This window comes from Heteronotia binoei, chromosome 1 (genome assembly GCF_032191835.1).
Source record: "Heteronotia binoei isolate CCM8104 ecotype False Entrance Well chromosome 1, APGP_CSIRO_Hbin_v1, whole genome shotgun sequence".
NCBI lineage: Eukaryota > Metazoa > Chordata > Lepidosauria > Squamata > Gekkonidae > Heteronotia > Heteronotia binoei.
The window spans coordinates 208,795,353-208,815,151 of record NC_083223.1 but is presented as its reverse complement, the minus strand read 5'-3'; the positions used below and the strand labels follow the sequence as shown (position 1 = coordinate 208,815,151).

Here is a 19,799-nt window from a genome sequence, read left to right as displayed (position 1 = left end):
GCAGACAATGATGACCACTGCACACAACACATTTCTATCAGTACCTTTTCACTGGAAGACAGGCTCCCATTCATAAGCTGGAGGGGCCATTTGTGCCTGGGTCACAAGATTGATCTGGGGCAACTGGGTCCAACTCTGGCTGTCAGCCAGTCAGCTCTCAAGCGGCCTCCTGCAGCCAAATGCTGGCCCATTATGGAATGGATGGGGCACAGAGACCTGCAGGCTGAAGAGGTGCTTGGCATTCAGCAACTCTCTCTTAGCAAAGAGTGGGTCTTTGCACCCACCGCTAGAACAGAGGACAAAGGTGCAGTCTGCCAACATCTCTTCTACCTGCTGCTCTTGTTAGACAGCACTGCTACCCCACCCCAAGAAGAGAGGAGGTCCAAAGCACAAGGCACCATGAGTTTAAGTATCTTGTGAGGGGGCAGAGATATATGTTTGGGGGTAGACTTTGGAACATCACATGGTGTTTCTTCTTTATTTTTGAACATACTTCATACACACCATGGGGCCCCTTATTTTTGTATCATAACATCATGGAACTCAAGGCAGTATATGCTGGGCTTCCTAGCAATCTGGTATCCAGATAGTGACCAGAACCAGAACTGATTAGCTTCAAAAAATGGCTGTATCACATGCTCTTACACCACTTCCTGATCTAACATAAAATATAAATATAATAAAACAGCAATAAAACAGCAAAACCAGCATTAGAACAATGATAGAAGCAGAAAATACACCATAATAGTAGAATTTATCATACAAAGGCTTGGGAGAACAGAACTATCTTCTCTTGGCATCTAAAAAGCTGCCAAAGGAGCTTTTGTCTCTAGGAAGAATTTTCCACAGCCAGAATGCCACTGATTGACCCCACACATGCACTTTGAAAGTAAGAACACCTGGAGCAGAGCCTCTCAAATAGATCTTAAAGTATCGACAGGTTCATATGAGAACAAGCAGTCCTTCAGATACTGTATTCCCCAAACAACATTAATCTCTTTACTTCATTGATACCCTGCCTTTCAAAATGGGAATACAAAGCAGCTTATATCTTTCTCCTCCATTTCATCCTCACAACAACCTTATGAGGTAGGTTAGGCTGAGTGTGTGACTGGCCCAAGTTCATGCGGCAATGCATGGGGAATTGAACCTGAGTCTCTAGTCTGACACACTAACCACTAATTCAATTAGAATGCACTCCTGTTCAATAAATGCATGGATTGCAAAATGGGAAATTTAAAATCCAATGATCTAAATCTGTGTTTTTCATTACTAATTTAAAATAACTAATTATAAAACAATAACCCAAATCCCATAAACAGTCATTTAGCAGCAACAGGTAATCTGTTCAAATGGTTATGTATAATTTATTCTGTTCTAATAATCTGGTGGTAAAAAAGAAAAGAGACATTACCTCAGCAAGACGGGAATGCTTATGAACATTCTCTCCTTTCTGTACACTGGGAGCAAGCTGCTGCAGGACTCCCCGGCTGCTTGTGAGCGCACGTGTCAAGCGAGCAAACTTTCCCCAGCCTAAAAGCAATTCAAGGAGTCAAAGAATAGTTACCATAAACAACAGGTTATATTTAATAGCCTCTCACAGTCTTAAACAATGCTGTGAACAAAATGCTGCCCACTACTATAAAGCTAATTACAATTAAACTTCTTCTGAGCAAATGACTAGTTACATAAAGTGGTTCAGAAATAGTAATTCTTGGTGCTGGCCATGGTGCTGAAATGACTAGAAGGGTTTTCATAAAGATGCGGGAAAACAGCTGTCTTTGTTTTTTGTTTCTGTTGCATTCAGACTCAGTTCATACACACAAGCAACTAGCATAGGGAATGTTATTGGCATGGGTCTCTTGATTTTTTATCACAAACATAAGAAAGAAAGTGGTTTAGGGTGACACAGCAGAAAGCAATGAACTTGTGCTCTGGACCTATAACATGTCAGCTTCTTTTCCATAAGTAACAGCCTCCAAATCTGTGCTTTTGAATACAACTTATGATTCAGCATGTGAGTCTGCTCTTGGGGTAAGTGGTGGAATTTAAAAATCTTAATGGCATGGCAAAATCTTTGGATATGCCTGAAGTGGTACTTTGGCCAATGCTTGGATCTTCAGCAATTCAAAAGTTTGTCCTAGCAACAGAATATTTTCTTTGATAACTGTTTTTATCATCTGCCTATGAAACTGGTATGAAAAGCATACATGAGCAAGAACTATTTTATTAAGTCTGAATAATATCTCAAATGCTGACAAATGGCTGTGTTGTGAACTGTATTCAGATATTTAAATTGGGTAAGTTTCAAATTGTTAATGTTGGGTAAAATGAAGGAAGTCCCAACCTGATGTCTACTCATTCCGATTCTAAGTATTAAAAGATACAGACTATAGTGATGATGCTACATTCATATTTATGTTGAAAGGAATGATTTTATCTGAAATGGTAAAATATAATGCCCTATTGATAAAAAGATTTCAATAGCAGATAAGTAAACTGCAGATGAAAAGAGAAAATTGGAAAATTAGTTGGATATTCTGGAAAATAAAGTTACTGTTATTAAGCAGCAGATAATCTAGCAGAATATAAGACTACATTCAACCATCAATGATAAATCCGACTCTTAATGAATTCAGTTAATTTGAAAATTTATGGAATATTGAAGAAACAAGTGGATGATGCAACTGTCCCTGAGAGAGCATAGGGCAGCATGCGTTACAATGTGAGTAGACTGTAAGAATTAAATAATGAAAGGTTTCTAGGAAAACAAACTATATGCATCTATAGCTTCTTAACTGGATTTGTGATTGAGAAAAGGTGTGTTCTTTTGGAAGGAATTCATGCTATGCAATTGATATGATTTGTGAATATTTTGTATGGCTACTTGGAATAGTCACTAAGTCTGTAGTATGATGGAATTTAAATTTTCATTTGGCGTGTGAAATCTCTGGGTCATTGCGACTGTCACTGCATTAACATTCAAATTTGAATATGATTATTCAAATATGATTATATGATCAAAAATGATCAAAATATGATTATATTGTAATAATTTTTATATGTTTTGTTTAAAAAATGAAGATTGTACATATGGATTGGGATTCATTGCCACTCAGGTACAAATCTGTTCATTTCAGCATTTAGATCTAGACTAAACTGGTGTCCCTGCCAAGCCATGCTTTTGAAAGCACATTTGATTCTCATACCTGCTCTCTTTTGCTGTTCAGGATTAATTACTAGGCTACTGCTGTTGCTTGCTTTTGTTGTCTGGTGTTTTGTTTTGTTTTTTGGTCTTTGCATTGTATTTTGTTGCCAGCTATTTATTATTCAGTTGGTAAGGGTCCCTGAGTGCTGTTTTAGTAGAAAGTCTGTCGGTGCGGTAGTTAGCAGAGTGAGCTTTGTGACGTGCCCGACACAGAGCTCCAGGAAAGAAATCAGCCAGACACCTGCAGCTAGTGCCAAAGTAGTGTATTTACAGAATATACAATACGTGCTCACTAGTGCAGTCCAATATATTGATCACACAGGCAAAATGCTCCGCCAGCCAGCTAACCCTCAAAGAGAGACCTGTGCATTGCACACACAGTCTACTTATAGTTCAGTCAGCCAATCCTGGCAGTGCAGTGTCATGCTGACTCAGCAGGTTCCTTCACTTGTCTTCAGCCGGCTCAAACCAGCCTGCTGATAAGGTCACTGTGACCTAGCATGCCTGCTAGATCACCAGCTGTCAAAGCAGAGCTGTCATCCTGGGTTAAGATAGATTCTTACTCCAACACACCTCCTAATCTATCGAACCCAGTGCACCCAACTACAGTGAATTCCGACATTGGATACAGTTTACATTCACATCTGGTAACTGTACATCACTCACAATGTTCTGCATTGTTATACACACATGCCTTCACATTTGGTACACAGACAGCAATGTTACATGCTTTTCATATATACAAATTTACAGCTTCCAATCCAGGAACTCATTATCACTGTCCTGGTCAGCCAGTTCCTTCTGGCGTTTGGCTTCTGCCTCCCTGTTTTGCGCCTCGCACTCTGCCACCCAGGCCTTCCATTCCTCAGCCTTTTTCCTGAGCGTTTCCTGGAACCCTGGTGGGTCTGGCTTAACTACCAGTGTAACGTAAGGCCCCTTATACCTGGCAGGAGGGATGCCCTTTGTGGCTCTAGTAGATACTCTCGGCCCCGTACTCGGACCGGCCTCGTCTCCTTCAGGCTGATCTGTTGCCACCTCCTGGGCTGGTTCTGCCCCTGTGCTCAGAGGTTGCACCTCCTGACTTTCAAGTTCCACCTCCTGACTCTGCATCTGAGGCTCTGTGCCAACTTGGAGCTCACGTTTCTCTGCCCCTCTGCTTGCCAGCCCCCGGTCGGGAGATTGTTGTTCCTGCTTAATTACCCCTGGCAGGACTCCAGCACCATTATCAGTGATTGGCAGCAGTCCAAGTTCCCTCTTCGTTGAATGTAACTGCGGCCACCTGGCAGCCTCGTTAAACTGAGCAGTCTTACTGAGCGTTATTTTCTTTCTCTTATCGCAGAAGCGATAACACCTAGCTTCTGGCTTGTAGCCCAGAAAAGTTAGGCTCACTGCCCGGCCATCCCCCTCCCTCCTGTTCTCGGAGGGGATGCCAACCCAAGCTTCTGCCCCAAAGACTCTTAGAAACCTTAGGTTTGGAATCCTATGGTACAGCATTCTGTAAGGCAAATCATTTACAGCTCTGGACCAAATTCGATTATGCACAAAAACAGCAGAATACATGGCCTTGGCCCAATAAGAAATTGGCAGCTTTGCATCTTCTAACATGCTGTACATTAAAGTCTGTAGTACAGCCCCTGTACGCTCTGCCAGCCCATTTTCTTGGGGCGTGGCTGGGTTCGTTAAACGGTGGGCAATGCCCTTGTTCTCCAGCCAACGTTTCAAATCATTAGATAAGAATTCCCCCCCTCTGTTGCTCTGAATAGCCTGGAGGTTTACACCTAGTTGCCTCTCAACCGCTTTGACCCATTTAGTGAACACCTTGTACACTTCGGATTTATGCACCATAGCAAAGACCCAAGAATACCTGGTATGGTCGTCAGTAGCCACTAGGCAGTATCTCCTCCCCGACAGACTTTTTGGCAATGGGCCTATCACATCCAAATGGACGAGTTCTAGGGCACGCTTACTCTCCCTTGTGCTTTGCTTAGAAACAGCACACGCCCTGCTCTTGGTCTTTTTGCAGACTTGACAATCTAGGTAACACTTGCAGGGTTTTACCTTTAGACTTGGCACCAATTGCAGGGTCTTTTTCAACGCTCTAAACCCACAGTGCCCGAGTCTCCTGTGGAGCAGATGTATACACTGATTGTGCACTGGCACATTTGACACCTGTGCCACCTGGGCACAATGACTCTGGACCACATATATGTTACCTTCTCTTTTCCCAGTTGCAAGCAGCTTCCCCCCACCTCCTAGGATTTTACAACAGGTCTTTTCAAACTTCACCTGGTATCCCTGGTCAATTAGCATGCTCACACTTAGCAGGTTCGACCTTAGTGAGGGTACACACAGAACATGCTGCAAAGTGCAATCTAATACAGGAAATTCAATACTGCCTGAGCAAGTAACAGCCGCGGAAGTCCCGTCAGCTAATCTGACATGCCTGTGCTCAGGAATGTCAACATTATTTAGCAGCTCCTTATCGCAGCAGAGATGGCTCGTAGCACCAGAGTCTAAAATCCAGGCAGACCCTGTGCTCTCTCCTGCAGACGTGACCAGCCGGGCTTCTTCCTCACACGGGCTGGTGGTCCTCTGCTCTCGCTGCCTCCGTCCACACCGCTTCCCCCTCTCTGGGCAAGCACGGAGCAGGTGCCGGAATGATCCACAACCATAGCAACGTCGGACAGCCAGTGCAGTCGGCTCCTCTTTTTCAGCCTTTGGCTGTCTGCCAGCAGCAAAAGCTGGCTCACTCCTGGACGCCTTCCCGGACGAGCTGATAGCCATACGCTCCTCAGCCGACACCCCCGGACAACTCACTGCTGTAATCCTCTCTTGGAAATCAAGCAGGTGGGCACACACGTACTCCATCGTTAGAGTCGCCACATCAACCATCTCCAGGGACGTTATCAAGGGAGTAAACTCAGGCGGCAACGACGACAGTAACATGTAAACTCTGTCATCGGGAGCTACAGTCTTGCCTCTGGCCTCAAGCTCAACGAAACAGTCCGTTAGCTTCTTTATGTGCTTTTTCACACACCCTCCAGCTGGCATTACAGTGCGAAACATCTTCCTGGTCAAGGCCATAAGGGAGCCAGCAGTGGTACTAACGTGAACCCCACTGAGCGCGTCCCAGGCAGCCTTGGGAGTGTCCTTCCCTCGCACATATACCAACTGATCATCTCCTACTGCTAGCACGATGTTTGCCAGCGCCTTATCGGCTAACACAGTCTGGGCAGGAGATAACACGGCAGGGGGATTACTTACAAACAGCCATTGCCCCTCACGCTTAAGGTAGTGTTCCATTCTCAGGCTCCACACCGCGTAGTTGGCTGAGTTAAGCTTCTCAACGGCCACTGCAAGCTGTTGCTGAGCCATGATGCCGACTCCTCCACACAGCTGGCTGCCGTCGTCCCTCTGGCTCTCAAAACGAGATAGCTGGTGCTTCTTTGTCCTTCAACCAGCGTTCCTCGCCTCCGGCTCTTTCCAACTCTCGGTCAGCTCAACTCTCTCGGTGCTCCTCCGCGCAGCGGAAGCGTGCTGGGCCCATAACCCTGTCGGTGCGGTAGTTAGCAGAGTGAGCTTCGTGACGTGCCCGACACAGAGCTCCAGGAAAGAAATCAGCCAGACACCTGCAGCTAGTGCCAAAGTAGTGTATTTACAGAATATACAATACGTGCTCACTAGTGCAGCCCAATATATTGATCACACAGGCAAAATGCTCCGCCAGCCAGCTAACCCTCAAAGAGAGACCTGTGCATTGCACACACAGTCTACTTATAGTTCAGTCAGCCAATCCTGGCAGTGCAGTGTCATGCTGACTCAGCAGGTTCCTTCACTTGTCTTCAGCCGGCTCAAACCAGCCTGCTGATAAGGTCACTGTGACCTAGCATGCCTGCTAGATCACCAGCTGTCAAAGCAGAGCTGTCATCCTGGGTTAAGATAGATTCTTACTCCAACAAAGTCAGGGTAGAAAAACTGATAAATAAAACAGCCACTTACTTTTAGAGCATGTAAGCGTAAGAACTATTTCCGTTGGGGTGGCCAATTCATTTTGTGACTCCCCTCTGAGGAGTGCTGTACTTCTGCATCACTAGTTACAGTTATTCAATTATACTATACATGGGGAAACATCAGAATGCCATCCCCATCAGTGGCTAACTGGAACAAGGCAAGGCCAAAACAGAAGTCATTCTGAGTCACACTGTGTAACCACTTCTATAGGGGCGTGCTTTTAATTCCTAGAAACCCTTCATCATTTAGTTCTGCCAGCAGACTACTCATGCTAATAACGCACAGTACACATTTTGGGCATAACTGCACTAAACTGAAAATCCAGATCACTTCTGGATGAAAGAACTGCACTGTATAGAATCTTGTCAGTTGTACAGAAATTTTCAGTACCACAAAATGTGTCAACTACACCATTTAAATAATAATCCTATCAAAAGTTTCAGAAAACTATAAGGTCAAATTGTTACTTCTAACAATACAGAGAAAGTTTTGTGCTTTGTATTCTGCATGGTTTCAAGTACAATGCAATACTAGAAGTAAGTTCCTATTTCAAAATTATTTAAATGCTATCTTTCTACAGTCTCGTAAAGTACTGCTAGTCCTTAGATAAGAGAAAGAACAAAAATTATAGAACAAATCAGAAAGAAGAATCAGTACTGTCACTGTGCATGCAGAACAGCAAGAAAGAACAAAAGTAAACCAGACAGCAGGCCATAATTAGTAACATCTATAATAGAACATGGATTGAAGATACCCCATTGCACCTTAGAATGCAGAAATCCATGTTTACATCCTCTTAATCTTATTACAACACATCACTCTAGAAGCCTGAGGAGAGACATAGCTGTCTCCCTTACACACAAAATTGACAAGGACTGATTATTCTCATTAGCTAGTAAAGACAGATGAAAATGCAATGGACTTTGAGACTATAATATAGAATGCAAATAGTACAGGAAATGCTCCATTTGGAAAATTCAAGATGAGGTTAAAAGAAGGCAGAAAATCCAAGATTGCTCATGAAACTCTCCTCAGCTTCTGGCAGTTTCTGAAAATGACCCAAATGCTCTTCTTTTAAGTTAGCACAAATCTTTGCATGAGCTTAAGCTTTTCTTGAGATCCAAAGATCATAAAGATCAAGAATTTATTAACCAAATATTACATGAAGAATGTATAACCTAACTAAGACACAGCTTTCAGCCCCTTGATCAGCATTAATCAATACTAATCTGCTCAGCAGCTTTTCCAAAATCTGTGTGTTTCCCCCAAATGGCTAGTTAGCCTTAAGTGGATCTATTGGCTGATACAAGTCCTAAGAGTCTTAGTTAACTGACAGGGAACAGCTGATCAAAACTGAAAGCATGAACAACCATTACTCAGCCCAGGCTACATGTAAATTAATACAAAGCAAAAACACAGAGATCATTAAATGTTTTTAGGCCATGAATTCGTAATTCAGTATATTTAATATTGCCTTATACTGAGTTAGATCTTTGGTCATCTAGCTCTGTATTCCTTGCTCTAAGGATCAACATCTGCTAGTCTCTGGTCTTGTAGCTTCTTTTAAGTCTGGCTCCCTAAGCCTTAGGGAAGGGCTGTGGGTCAGTGACAGTCATCTGGTTTGCATGCAGAAGGTCCCAGGTTCAATCTGCAGTTTTCTTCAGGTTTTTTTTTTTAAGATCAAATAAGAGGTGATGTGAAAGACTTTAAGAGACCTGCTGCCAGTCAGCATAGACATTACTGACCTTGATAGACCAGTAGTCTGACTCACTAGAAGGCAACTACATGTTTCCTTGTATTCACACCACACATCTTCAAGAGGCAATCAGGTTGTAGAAAAGGCATGTGAGGGACACCAAGAAAAGAGGCAAGAAGCATCAGAAGGGAGCAAAGTTTTCCCCCAAAGTCCTTGCCCTACTTCAGAATTCAGCTTTCTCACTTTGTGCATCACATAACTAGTCTGAACTATTTTCAAGGTCTTATGTTTGATGTTTTCTCATCTAAAGTAGATCCACTTAAAAGCACATTTGTTTAATTTACATAATTGTATAAATTAGGTGGCTTTTAAAGATGAACCAATTCCATGATCTGCATAACAAAAAGAAACTAAAATTAGAAACTTATGAGGTACAAAAGCTCAATAATTTCTTTAAACATTAGCATTCATAGCATCAGTAGATGATAGATTTCCCTAATGAACAGCACTTTGTACCATTTCATCTGAATCTCTCTGTGTCATCTCTAGATAATTGCTTTGTTCAGATATAACATGAAATCATGGTTTACTTTAACTATGGTTAGTTTGTGAAATCAGGATTCAGCTCACAGACAATCATTTGAAAGTTGGTTTTCTTTAACAAATATTGGTTTCATTTCCTTCTCTCTGTAGTCTGGGAAGATGTCACTAGAGAATAAACCAGATTAAATCAGGAAGTCTGTATTCAGGCATCATAATACCACTGAGAGAGTAACTGTAGTTAATAAACCAACTTCAGATCCTGGCTTTAGATCATATTTTGAGGACCTAACTAACTATATATAGTGGAGTGGTCGCATTCAGACAATCATAATAATAATAGTTAATTTAATTAAGCCATGGTTTTATAAAATTACTGAGCGAATAGATGCCTATTCACTTTTGTGAGTGTTGATCTTCCACTAATACCAGGCATAGATATTGTGCAATCATGTGGCGGGTCAAAAATCACGATCACGTGAAGCTGCATTATATGAGTCCTGTTCACAAGTTACATTGAACATACATACACTTGATTTTTCTTTATATACATGTTGAACAATTTTCATAGTAGATTAAATGCATCTACTGTTAAACATATGGTTTAAAGCCCACATTTATCCTGGGATTAATCCCTAGTTTCATTTGTAAAGTGAATGAAAGTTGTCTCATTCTTACAAACAGGTGCATACATGTACATGCAAGATATTTATTTATTATTATTTATTACTTTAAATTTCTATCCTGCCCTCTCCGCAAGCAGACTCAGGGCGGCTATACACATATACAGATACAGATATACATATGTTCACATGTAAACAAGGTTATCATTGGCTTCTCAAGGTTGTTATTGTCTATTCTGACTGGCAGTAGCTCTTCGGGTCTTAAACAGAAATTCACATTCCCCACTACCTGATCCTTTTAATGGAAATGTCAGAAATCCAATCTGAGACCTTTTGCATACAGAGCAGATCCTTTGTCACATGGGACCTCTCCTACTTAATAAATTTGCCATTTTGGGTTGCACTGATAGCAATCACAGCTATAACACAGGAAATCATAATACTACTCTACTCAGTCAAGTAAGCAGATTGCTGTGCCCAGTTCTGGATATTCATGGATATGGACCAAAAAAAATTGAACATTAAAAGGAGAACCAGTATTGTAATATGCAGCTTTGGCACCCTAAGCAGACCACAGTGACATAACACAGAAAAACACATAGACAGTAATAATAATTTTTGTATGCTTACTAAGCAAAAGGCCTTAAAGTATTGGAAGGTGCATATTCATGGCAGTTAGCACCTCAGTTGCATCATTTCTTGGTTACGTTTATTGCCCTTGCCTTCCACCTTCTGAGAAGCTCAGGGAAGCATTCAATAACAAGGAGCCATTGTTGGTCTGCTCTCTTTGTATTTTTAGAAAACTAGTGAAAACAGTTCTTTAAAAAAAAAATTACCATGCTGGAGCTAGTTTTTAGCAACTAGAAAACTCTGGCTTAGGGGTCTCCAACCTTTGTAAGCCTGTGGGCACTTTTGGAATCTTGAGAGGGGGTTGTGTGAGCGCTGCCTCAAATGGCCACCACAGGAGGCAGAGCTAAACCCAAAATGGCAGCTGCAGAAGACTGTATGTCTCTCCTTAATTTACAAAAGAATTGCAGAAGGGAAATAAAAAGAAATGAAAAAAAAGTTGGGATGAGAGGAAACAAGAAAGAGAAGAAGAAAAGCATGACTAAGGAAAGGCCAAGTGTTTACCAGTCCCCCTAATCCTACAGAGGATGTGGCTGCTGTTGCATGGACAAACCCTTTCATTCTGAGTGGAAGCAACTACCAGAGGAAGAACTTGCAGGTGCAATGAGGCCCACTGGCACCATGCTGGGGAGTCCTCCTCTAGCTATTTTCTTGATTATAGTTTTATTGATAGTTATTCTGACAGGGAAGGCAATGGCAAACCACCCTGTAAAAAGTCTGCCATGAAAATGTTGTGATGTGATGTTACCCCAGAGTCGGAAACGACTGGTGCTTGCACAGGGGACTACCTTTAGCTTTTTATTCTGACTGCATTTAAATTTCCTGTATTTTATTGTTCACAACACCAAAAGCTTTGAGTAGGAAATGATATATAAATCTAAATGTGAATAAAAACAACCATTACCACCTAAATCTGAAGTAGAAGTAAGAACAACCATGGAGATATGAATCTGAATTTCTTATTTCCATACTACTACCACATAGTTCCCAAAGCTCCCATACCACTGTATGAGATTCTACTATTCCACGGCAACAAGTATCATTTACATTCTTCCCTCAGTGGTGCTAAATTCTTTACTATCACTGTAAATTATGCTACTGGGGAGAGCAAACCACTTGATAAAAATATTGCACATTGAGGACCTATAAATAACTGTTGATAGAATCAATTTTGGTCCATCCACAATAAGCAAGCAAAAAAGATTTCAAAAATTGTTCTTACATAATATTGGAGGGAACTCTGTGTAAGGACTCCCATGTGTAAGATCTAGCATAGAGATAGTAAAACCTAGCCAAGAGAGATAACTGACCTTCCTATGGATACGGAAGGAATAGTTAACTTGAAAATGAATATGCTCTTTCTTTTATAACTCCCAACTTTTCATCCAGCTCCAATGCTTGCCATAGCAGTTAGGTTTGCAGAAATTAGCATATAAAGCTTTGTGTAATATTGTGACTAAACATTTATAATCTGTTAATTGCTGCAGCTCAAGCCACTGTTAGATGCAGATGCTGGTTAAACAACTGGCAATCTCCAAGTGGTGCTCAATGCACTGTAAGTACAAGCACAATACAAATACTTTGTTCTCATTCTTGATCATTCTGATGATAAACGAAAACTTCAGGAAAACTAGAGATGCCAGTCCCCAGGTCCAGGTGGGGTTTCCCCTGCTTTGGGGGGCTTTGTCCCACTGCTGGCCAGCTGGCTGGTGGGGGAACCTCCATCCCCAAACACTGATGTCACTGCACTGGGGACGTTGCACAGTGACATGCTGGTTTTTTGGGCAGATAGTTTTGAAGCCAAAACCCCCACAGAGTTTGGTCAAAAACCAGAGAGTTGCCTCTGATGTGATGATGTCACTTCCAGGTGATGTCATCACATTGGGGACACAACATGCAACATTCCGCCCACTCCCAGAACACCCCCCCCCCAATCCTCCCCACCATGATGATAAGGGGATCTGGCAACCCTAGGTCACACTGACATTTTTAAACAAAAAATAAAAATATGCATAGCATAAAATAAGTTACAAACCTTTGCAGGAATCATCTTCAATAGGCTGTTTGAAAGCTGTTATGTCACTGAAAGTGCAAAGAAATAAAACCACTTTATCCTGTTCATTTCGAATGGGAGCTATTTTCACAAAGAACCAAACAGGTGTCCCTGGAGGAAAGACAACATGGAAAAGCTGGTCAGCAACATAATTTGTATAACATGCTGACCTTACAGCTTTACAAGAAAGCCATAAGAAGAATCAGCTGTTTTGCAACCAGAGAGAAGGAGCAAGCAGGGATGGTGTTTGCTAATGGGCAACAGGGGCAGTGACCCAGGACCCCATTCTGGGCCTTGACTTCCCACAATGCTGCCCCCAAAGGAGGGGGAAAGCAGAGTAGCCTCCTACCATCACCCATGTCCACCCTGTCGGAAGCCCGGGCAGTAGGACCATGGCAGTAGCTGCAGAATGACTGCCCCTTGCTTGGCCCTGGCAGGGGCCCAGTATTGGAGCAGCACAAACTCTGGTGTCTCAACCTGCACTTTGGCCAAAGCCCCAGAATCACTAAGACCACCCCACCAGGGGTAAGGTTAAAGCAGTTGCAGAACAGAAGGGCAGCAGTATCCTAAGGAGAGTTACCCTCTTCTAAGCTCACTGAAGCTAATGAGACATGAGTCAAGAAATCTAGATTCCCTTTTCAGTTTTGTATCCTCCAACAGTTTGGGGTCAATTGGCATCTCTGTTTTCCTCTTCATGTATTGTATATAAAGTAGCTAGAGTTTCAAAGCCTAACAGCCAATTTAGTAATGCAATTAAATTATGTGTCTTTTTCTGTATGGCCCCTTTAAACAAGGCAGACTGCGGCCGTGGTCAGATGCACATAAATCGATGAGATGGGCATGGATTAAAGCCAGTTGCATGTCGGATTTTATGCGGTTGTCCAAACATCAGCATCTGACAATGGTTGTTGGCTCATTTGTGTCCCGCAGTGCCATGACTGGGACACGGACTTTTTTGATAGTACATTAAATCCGGACCAATAATGCTTCTGACGACTCCCATGCGTACTTTCTATGTTTGAATGCTCCATTGTAGCCAACTCTTCACAAGCGCACATCCGCTTCCCTGCGAGAGCCCACTCCAAATGATATCATTGCACCAGCAATTGTTGACTCAGCCTTCCAACCTTCTGAGGTCGGTAAAATGAGTACCCAGCTTGCTGGGGGGAAAGTGTAATGACCGGGGAAGGCATTGGCAAACCACCCCATAAAAGGTCTGCCATGAAAACTTTGTGAAAGCAGCGTCACCCCAGAGTCAAAAATTACTGGTGCTTGCACAGGGGACCTTTCCTAAATGGGGGGGAAGGCCCACCTTTGCTGTCTCCCTGCCAGGCAGGGAGATGGCAAAGGCAGTTCCCGGGCTTCCCACCCAGGTGGGGTGTTTAAATGTGAGGAAAAGGCAGATCGCCCACCTTTGCCTTCTCCCCGCCAAGCGGAGAGACGGCAAAGAGAGCTCCCGTGCTCCCTCCCCCCCATTTAAACACATGGAGGGGGAGGAAGATGACCCACTTTTGTGGTCTCCCCGCCAGGCAGAGAGATGGCAAAGAGAGTTCCTGTGCTCCCCCCCATTTAAACACCCTGGTGGGGTGTTCATTTTTTGTGACAGTCTATGTTATTTGATGCCCATTCCGGCCTGTTCTGGCCCATTCCAGCTTTTACCCTGTCCCGTTTAAATGGGGAGGGGAGGAAGATGACCCACTTTTGCCGTCTCCCTGCCAGGCGGAGAGACAGCAAAGAGCGTTGCTGAGCTCCCCCCCCCCCCGCCGCCATTTAAACACCATGGCGGGGTGTTTAAATGGGGGGGGGGAGATTACCCACCTTTGCTGTCTCCCCGCCAGGTGGAGAGACAGCAAAGAGAACTCCTGGGCTTCCCCTCCCTGGCCGGGTGTTTAAATGGGGGGCGGGGAGAGATCACCCACTTTTGCCGGCACCTTTTTTTTTTTTTAAGCCAAGCACGATATCCCACAGTACTGCGCAAGTGCAGAATACCATCTCAAAAAATGAGGTCCGGTTGAGCTGCTTAGAACCTAAGGATGGAGGGATGTCTGATCAGGAAATTAGTTGTAAAAAAGCTGCGGGGTATAATAACGATGGGTTAGGGATGGATTTAATAGTGAGTGTGACCGCAGCCTGCATGTTTGAAATCTCTGCAATTTAAAGATATCTTTGTGACCATAGAAAATCAGCATATCATAGAAAAAGCTACTTGACCAGTGTTCTCCTTTATGTGCCAATTTTCTTATGTGATGAGAAGTTTCTTTTTCTGTATGGCACACTAAAAGGGTAACCCCCTCACTTGCAGTGAATATTACAATCCTACATTTCTTTCACATGTGGTGGACTTGTGAAAAAGCGAAAGAGTTTTGGAAGATGAGACAACAAGAAATCTCCAAAATTTTGGGTTATGACTTTAAGAAAACTGCAGAGACTTTTTTGCTTGGATTACAATTAGAAAAATTTCCAAAGGAAGACAGGACTTTAATTTGGTACTTGCTCTCAGCTGCTAGGACATTGTATGCGCAGCTGTGAAAACAGGGAAAAATACCAGAGAAATGGGATTGGATTGTGAAAGTTTTATCATGGAGTGAGATGGACAAATTAACTAAAACTTTAAGAGACTATGATTTAGATATATTCAAAAAGGAGTGGAAGAAATTTAAAGGATATATGGAGAAAGAGTGGAATGTAAAAAGACATTGGACAATTTTTTAGTATTAATGAGAAAAGAAAAGCATTGAACTTTGATTGGTTAGCGGTACCTTTATAACTGAATTTAAATTTATAACTTCAGGGAAGTCAAATATTGGAGGGAGGGGGGGTTGAAATATCATATGGGTTAGTATAGAAAAGAGACAATTAAATATTGTAATCATATGTTATTAATAAATTGTTAAAACACAATCCTACCATAAATTGATACTAGGACATAGACCAATTTTACAAAGAATGCAGCAGATGTTAGTAAGGTTTCAAATACCTGCAAAACTTGCTTGACCAAAGAGTAAAATGAAAAAAAAATAGGAATCTGTACCAAGGGCACTGATAAGTCTCTTAACTTTTTCTAAAAAGTACTATGTGTCTATTGACACATGCACAAATTTGTGACCCTAAAATACAGCTGCTGAATACATCTGTGGGAAACACTTTGGCCCCAGTGCATACTGTAATCACATAATGAGAGCTGTATATGCTCTATGCTAAACAAATGCAAACTGTGCACTGAAATAGCTTAATTTCTGCTCCAAGAAAAGTCAAGTCTGCACAACATATGTAAATCATGCTGTTTGTCTCCTGCTTATTTTATATAATTTATTTGGTCATTGCTAGCGATGGGAAATGATAACGCTTTTTGATCACTGGAATTTCTAGTCAGCTTCACTTCGTCTCATAATAATGATCATCATCTTAGCACCTATACAATACTTTTCAGAGTTTATAAAATCTCTGTCAGTGTTATCCTCATATTGCAGAGGATAATAACATATTAATGCCAAGCCATGTACAAGGCAAGGCAGACAGCAGCGCCCAGATCAGCTGAGCCCTACAAGGGATATGATGGCAGTGCTCAGCATATCCAAGCCCTACATAATCTGAGGCAGACAGTGGTGTCTGGCCCAGCCAAGCTCCACACATGGGCCACAATTTTCCTAAGTAGAAGGTGTCAAGGATAGGGAAGGGGGGGACTGAAGATGAGAAGGAGATAAAGATAAGTAGCTTGGCAGATGGAAAGGAGACAGGAAAGGAGGAGAGGCTATGGAGACTTCCAAGGAAAGGAAAGAGAAACTAGTGGGACAGAGGGAAATAAAATTTACCCTGCAAGTTCTTGTGGGTTCCTGCTCATATATTCTAATAACCAAGTCTGCCAAATCTGAGGATACTTAAATCCAGATACAGAAGTAGTGAATGGACAGCATAGATCTTTCTACAATCCTGGAAGATGGCCCAGGTTTGCAAAGGAGGGAATCTGAAATCAAATCAAATAAATAAATAAATATTAAATACACTGGTGATGTAAAAACCCAGAAATGATAAAAGGAGCACCTGTATGTTCAAGAAATGGATGCCTTCATTAGCCATTGCTAGGCAACCACAATATTCCAGACTTCTGTCTATAAAAGGCAGTGAAGCAGGGCCCTTTCCAGGCCTGTTTTGGCCTTTGAGGGAAGACTCATTAGGACCAGGCAACCACTGGATGACTTACTACCACCTGACCTGCATGATTCATTTATGCCTGGCTGTTTACTACTGTTCACAGCAGCTGCCCTATGAAAGCCAGTGGGGTGTAACAGTTAAGAGTTTCAGACTAGGATCTGGGACACTCAAGTTCAAAGCAGCAGTCTGCCATGGAAGCTCATTAGGTAATGTTAGGCCAGTCATATACTTTCAGCCTACTACCTCATAGGGTTGCTTTGAAGATGAAAAGGGTTGCCAGGTCCCCTTAATCATCTGGTGGGAGGATTTGGGGGGCATTCTGGGGGTGGGCAATGACACTGTGTGATATCCATCATGTCAGGAACAATGCAGGATTTTGTAGACCTGTGTATACCAGGGTAGATCTCAATGGGAATATCTCAAAATAAAATTAAGAAGAAAGAGAGTGAAAGAGTGATTGTAAACACAAATAGCTTTTCTGTGTACAAAATAAAATAGGGCAGCAGAGGGGAAGAGATGTAAAGAACCTACACTAAACACCTGAGAACTAATTCTTTAAGTATCACACTATAATAAAGTGGGTTCAAAGCATTGCAGAGACAAGATCATAGTGAGGACAGCTCTTTATTAAGGGAGGCATGGCGGAGGCTGCTTCCAACAAAGACTGACTAAGGGCCTGTGGGCCAATCCTATATACAACTCTAATCTCCCGCACTAGTTTACCATTGGTTCATTTAAACAGGCAGGGGTCTGTGATTGGTGTAGGGCGGCAGGTATTTGGATCCCACTACCCATTGTTATACAGTCCCCAAGCTCTGCTTTCCGGGCTCCAATGAGCTGGCAGAAAGTACATACTTTAAGGCACAAACATAACACACACGTGTACAGATGATGAACATGGTTACTTATCTGCATATTTAGTTTATACTACTAACCCAGAGGCCCACCAAGAAACCATATTTTGTACTTATAGACACACTAGAATACGAGAGACACTCTATAACAGTTTATTTAATTCCAGTAGCTTCCTAACACAAGATGTTAAGGTAAGCCATCAATGCTCTTAGAGAAGGTAGCTAACATCTCAAAGGAGCCATTGCTCAAACTGCAAGCTGATGTGTCTGCAGTAAGTTTGGAACTTCCTGGAAGTAGTCTATTTTGGGAGGCAAGCAAAAAAGCAAAGAAAGCACCCTGGACTGGACAAAGGGACCTGTAAACCAAGGGAATTTTAGGCAAAACCACTAGAGACTGGTCAGTAGAAGCATTCCGAAGGGGGTACCACCAAGCATACAGACTCTTATTGAATTACCCAATCATATCTGGATAGCTAATCTGCATAACTAATCAAATCTGCTTTTTATAATTATGTGATGTTATTTTAAGTATAAAATGACCTGCACTTTATGTATTCCTCAGAGACATGGTAGGATTTCATTGAGGGTCTTTTCCCTTTGTACAGTCTCTCAAATAATTTATTAATAAATTATTTTCAGCTTCCATTTTTCTTTAAGACTCCAGGTGTACCTTCAATTGGGTGAGGGGGCATGCTTGCCCACAGGTTGTGTGGAACACCAACAAAAGAGTACACTTATTAAAAGGAGGAGGAAGAATCCCAGCTACAAATACAAGTTGATGGGGTGTGAACTGGCAGAGACTGACCAAGAGAGAGATCTTCGGGTCGTGGTAGATAACTCACTGAAAATGTCAAGACAGTGTGCGATTGCAATAAAAAAGGCCAACGCCATGCTGAGAATTATTAGGAAGGGAATTGAAAACAAATCAGCCAGTATCATAACGCCCCTGTATAAAATGATAGTGTGGTCTCATTTGGAATACTGTGTGCAATTCTGGTCACCGCACCTCAAAAAGTTAATTCTAGCATTGGAAAAAGTCCAGAAAAGGGCAACTAGAATGATTAAAGGGTTGGAATACTTTCCCTATGAAGAAAGGTTGAAACGCTTGGGGCTCTTTAGCTTGGAGAAACGTCGACTGCAGGGTAACATGATAGAGGTTTACAAGATAATGCATGGGATGGAGAAAGTAGAGAAAGAGGTACTTTTCTCCCTTTCTCACAATACAAGAACTCATGGGCATTCGATGAAATTGCTGAGTGGTCAGGTTAAAACGGATATGTATATATATATATGTGTGTGTGTGTGTGTGTGTGTGTATATATATATATATATATATATATATATATATATATATATATATATATTGCCACTGTGTGACACAGAGTGTTGGACTGGATGGGCCATTGGCCTGATCCAACATGGCTTCTCTTATGTTCTTACTGTGTCTAATTCTGATTTGTGCCTCTTTCTGTTCCTGTGTAAGTTGTTTTATTGCTATGTATCAGATCTTGTATGCATAAAATCTGCTGTAAGAAACCTTATGTATCAACAGATATTGAGCTTAATGAGATAGATAATTGGGAATACATAATTGTGTCATAAGTGTCTTAAATTCTTAGATTGATCCATAAGAGACCCAAAGGAAGGGAATATGTGGCAGAATTTCTTTTGGGGTTGGGTCTCTTATGAAATTGGCAATAAGGTATCCAAGCTAATCAGCACTATTAAGCATTCATAGTGCTTATAGCTAACAGTTTAGGCTGAAACTTTAGGACAGTGTGTGAAAGGTAAAAGCTGTCTCAGGACAGGAATAGCCTTATATGGTATGAGCAGGAAGCAAGATACTGGCCATCTGCAATATGCAGCTGGAGCTTGATGACATACTGTATATGATAAGATAAGATGATGAAGAAATAGAGATAAGTGATAAAGTTTTCCGGAGGAAACTCTTTATAAACCCTGGGCTTTTGAGAAGAAGATGCTGACTGCATGAGAGGCTGGGGACTTCTATGCTGGTCAAGCCCTGAAATTAACA

General features: G+C 42.1%; 1 protein-coding gene across 1 annotated transcript in view; it reads right to left on the bottom strand.

Moving 5' to 3' along the window:
* KCNH1 (potassium voltage-gated channel subfamily H member 1) overlaps positions 1-19,799 on the bottom strand; it is a 396,454-nt gene that overhangs the window by 329,831 nt on the left and 46,824 nt on the right. Inside the window, exons 4-5 of the mRNA XM_060247256.1 lie at positions 12,741-12,869; positions 1,415-1,533 (exon numbers count right to left, since the gene is read on the bottom strand). Of these exons, the coding sequence (XP_060103239.1) occupies positions 1,415-1,533; positions 12,741-12,869 (248 nt within the window). The remainder of the gene's footprint in view (positions 1-1,414; positions 1,534-12,740; positions 12,870-19,799) is intronic.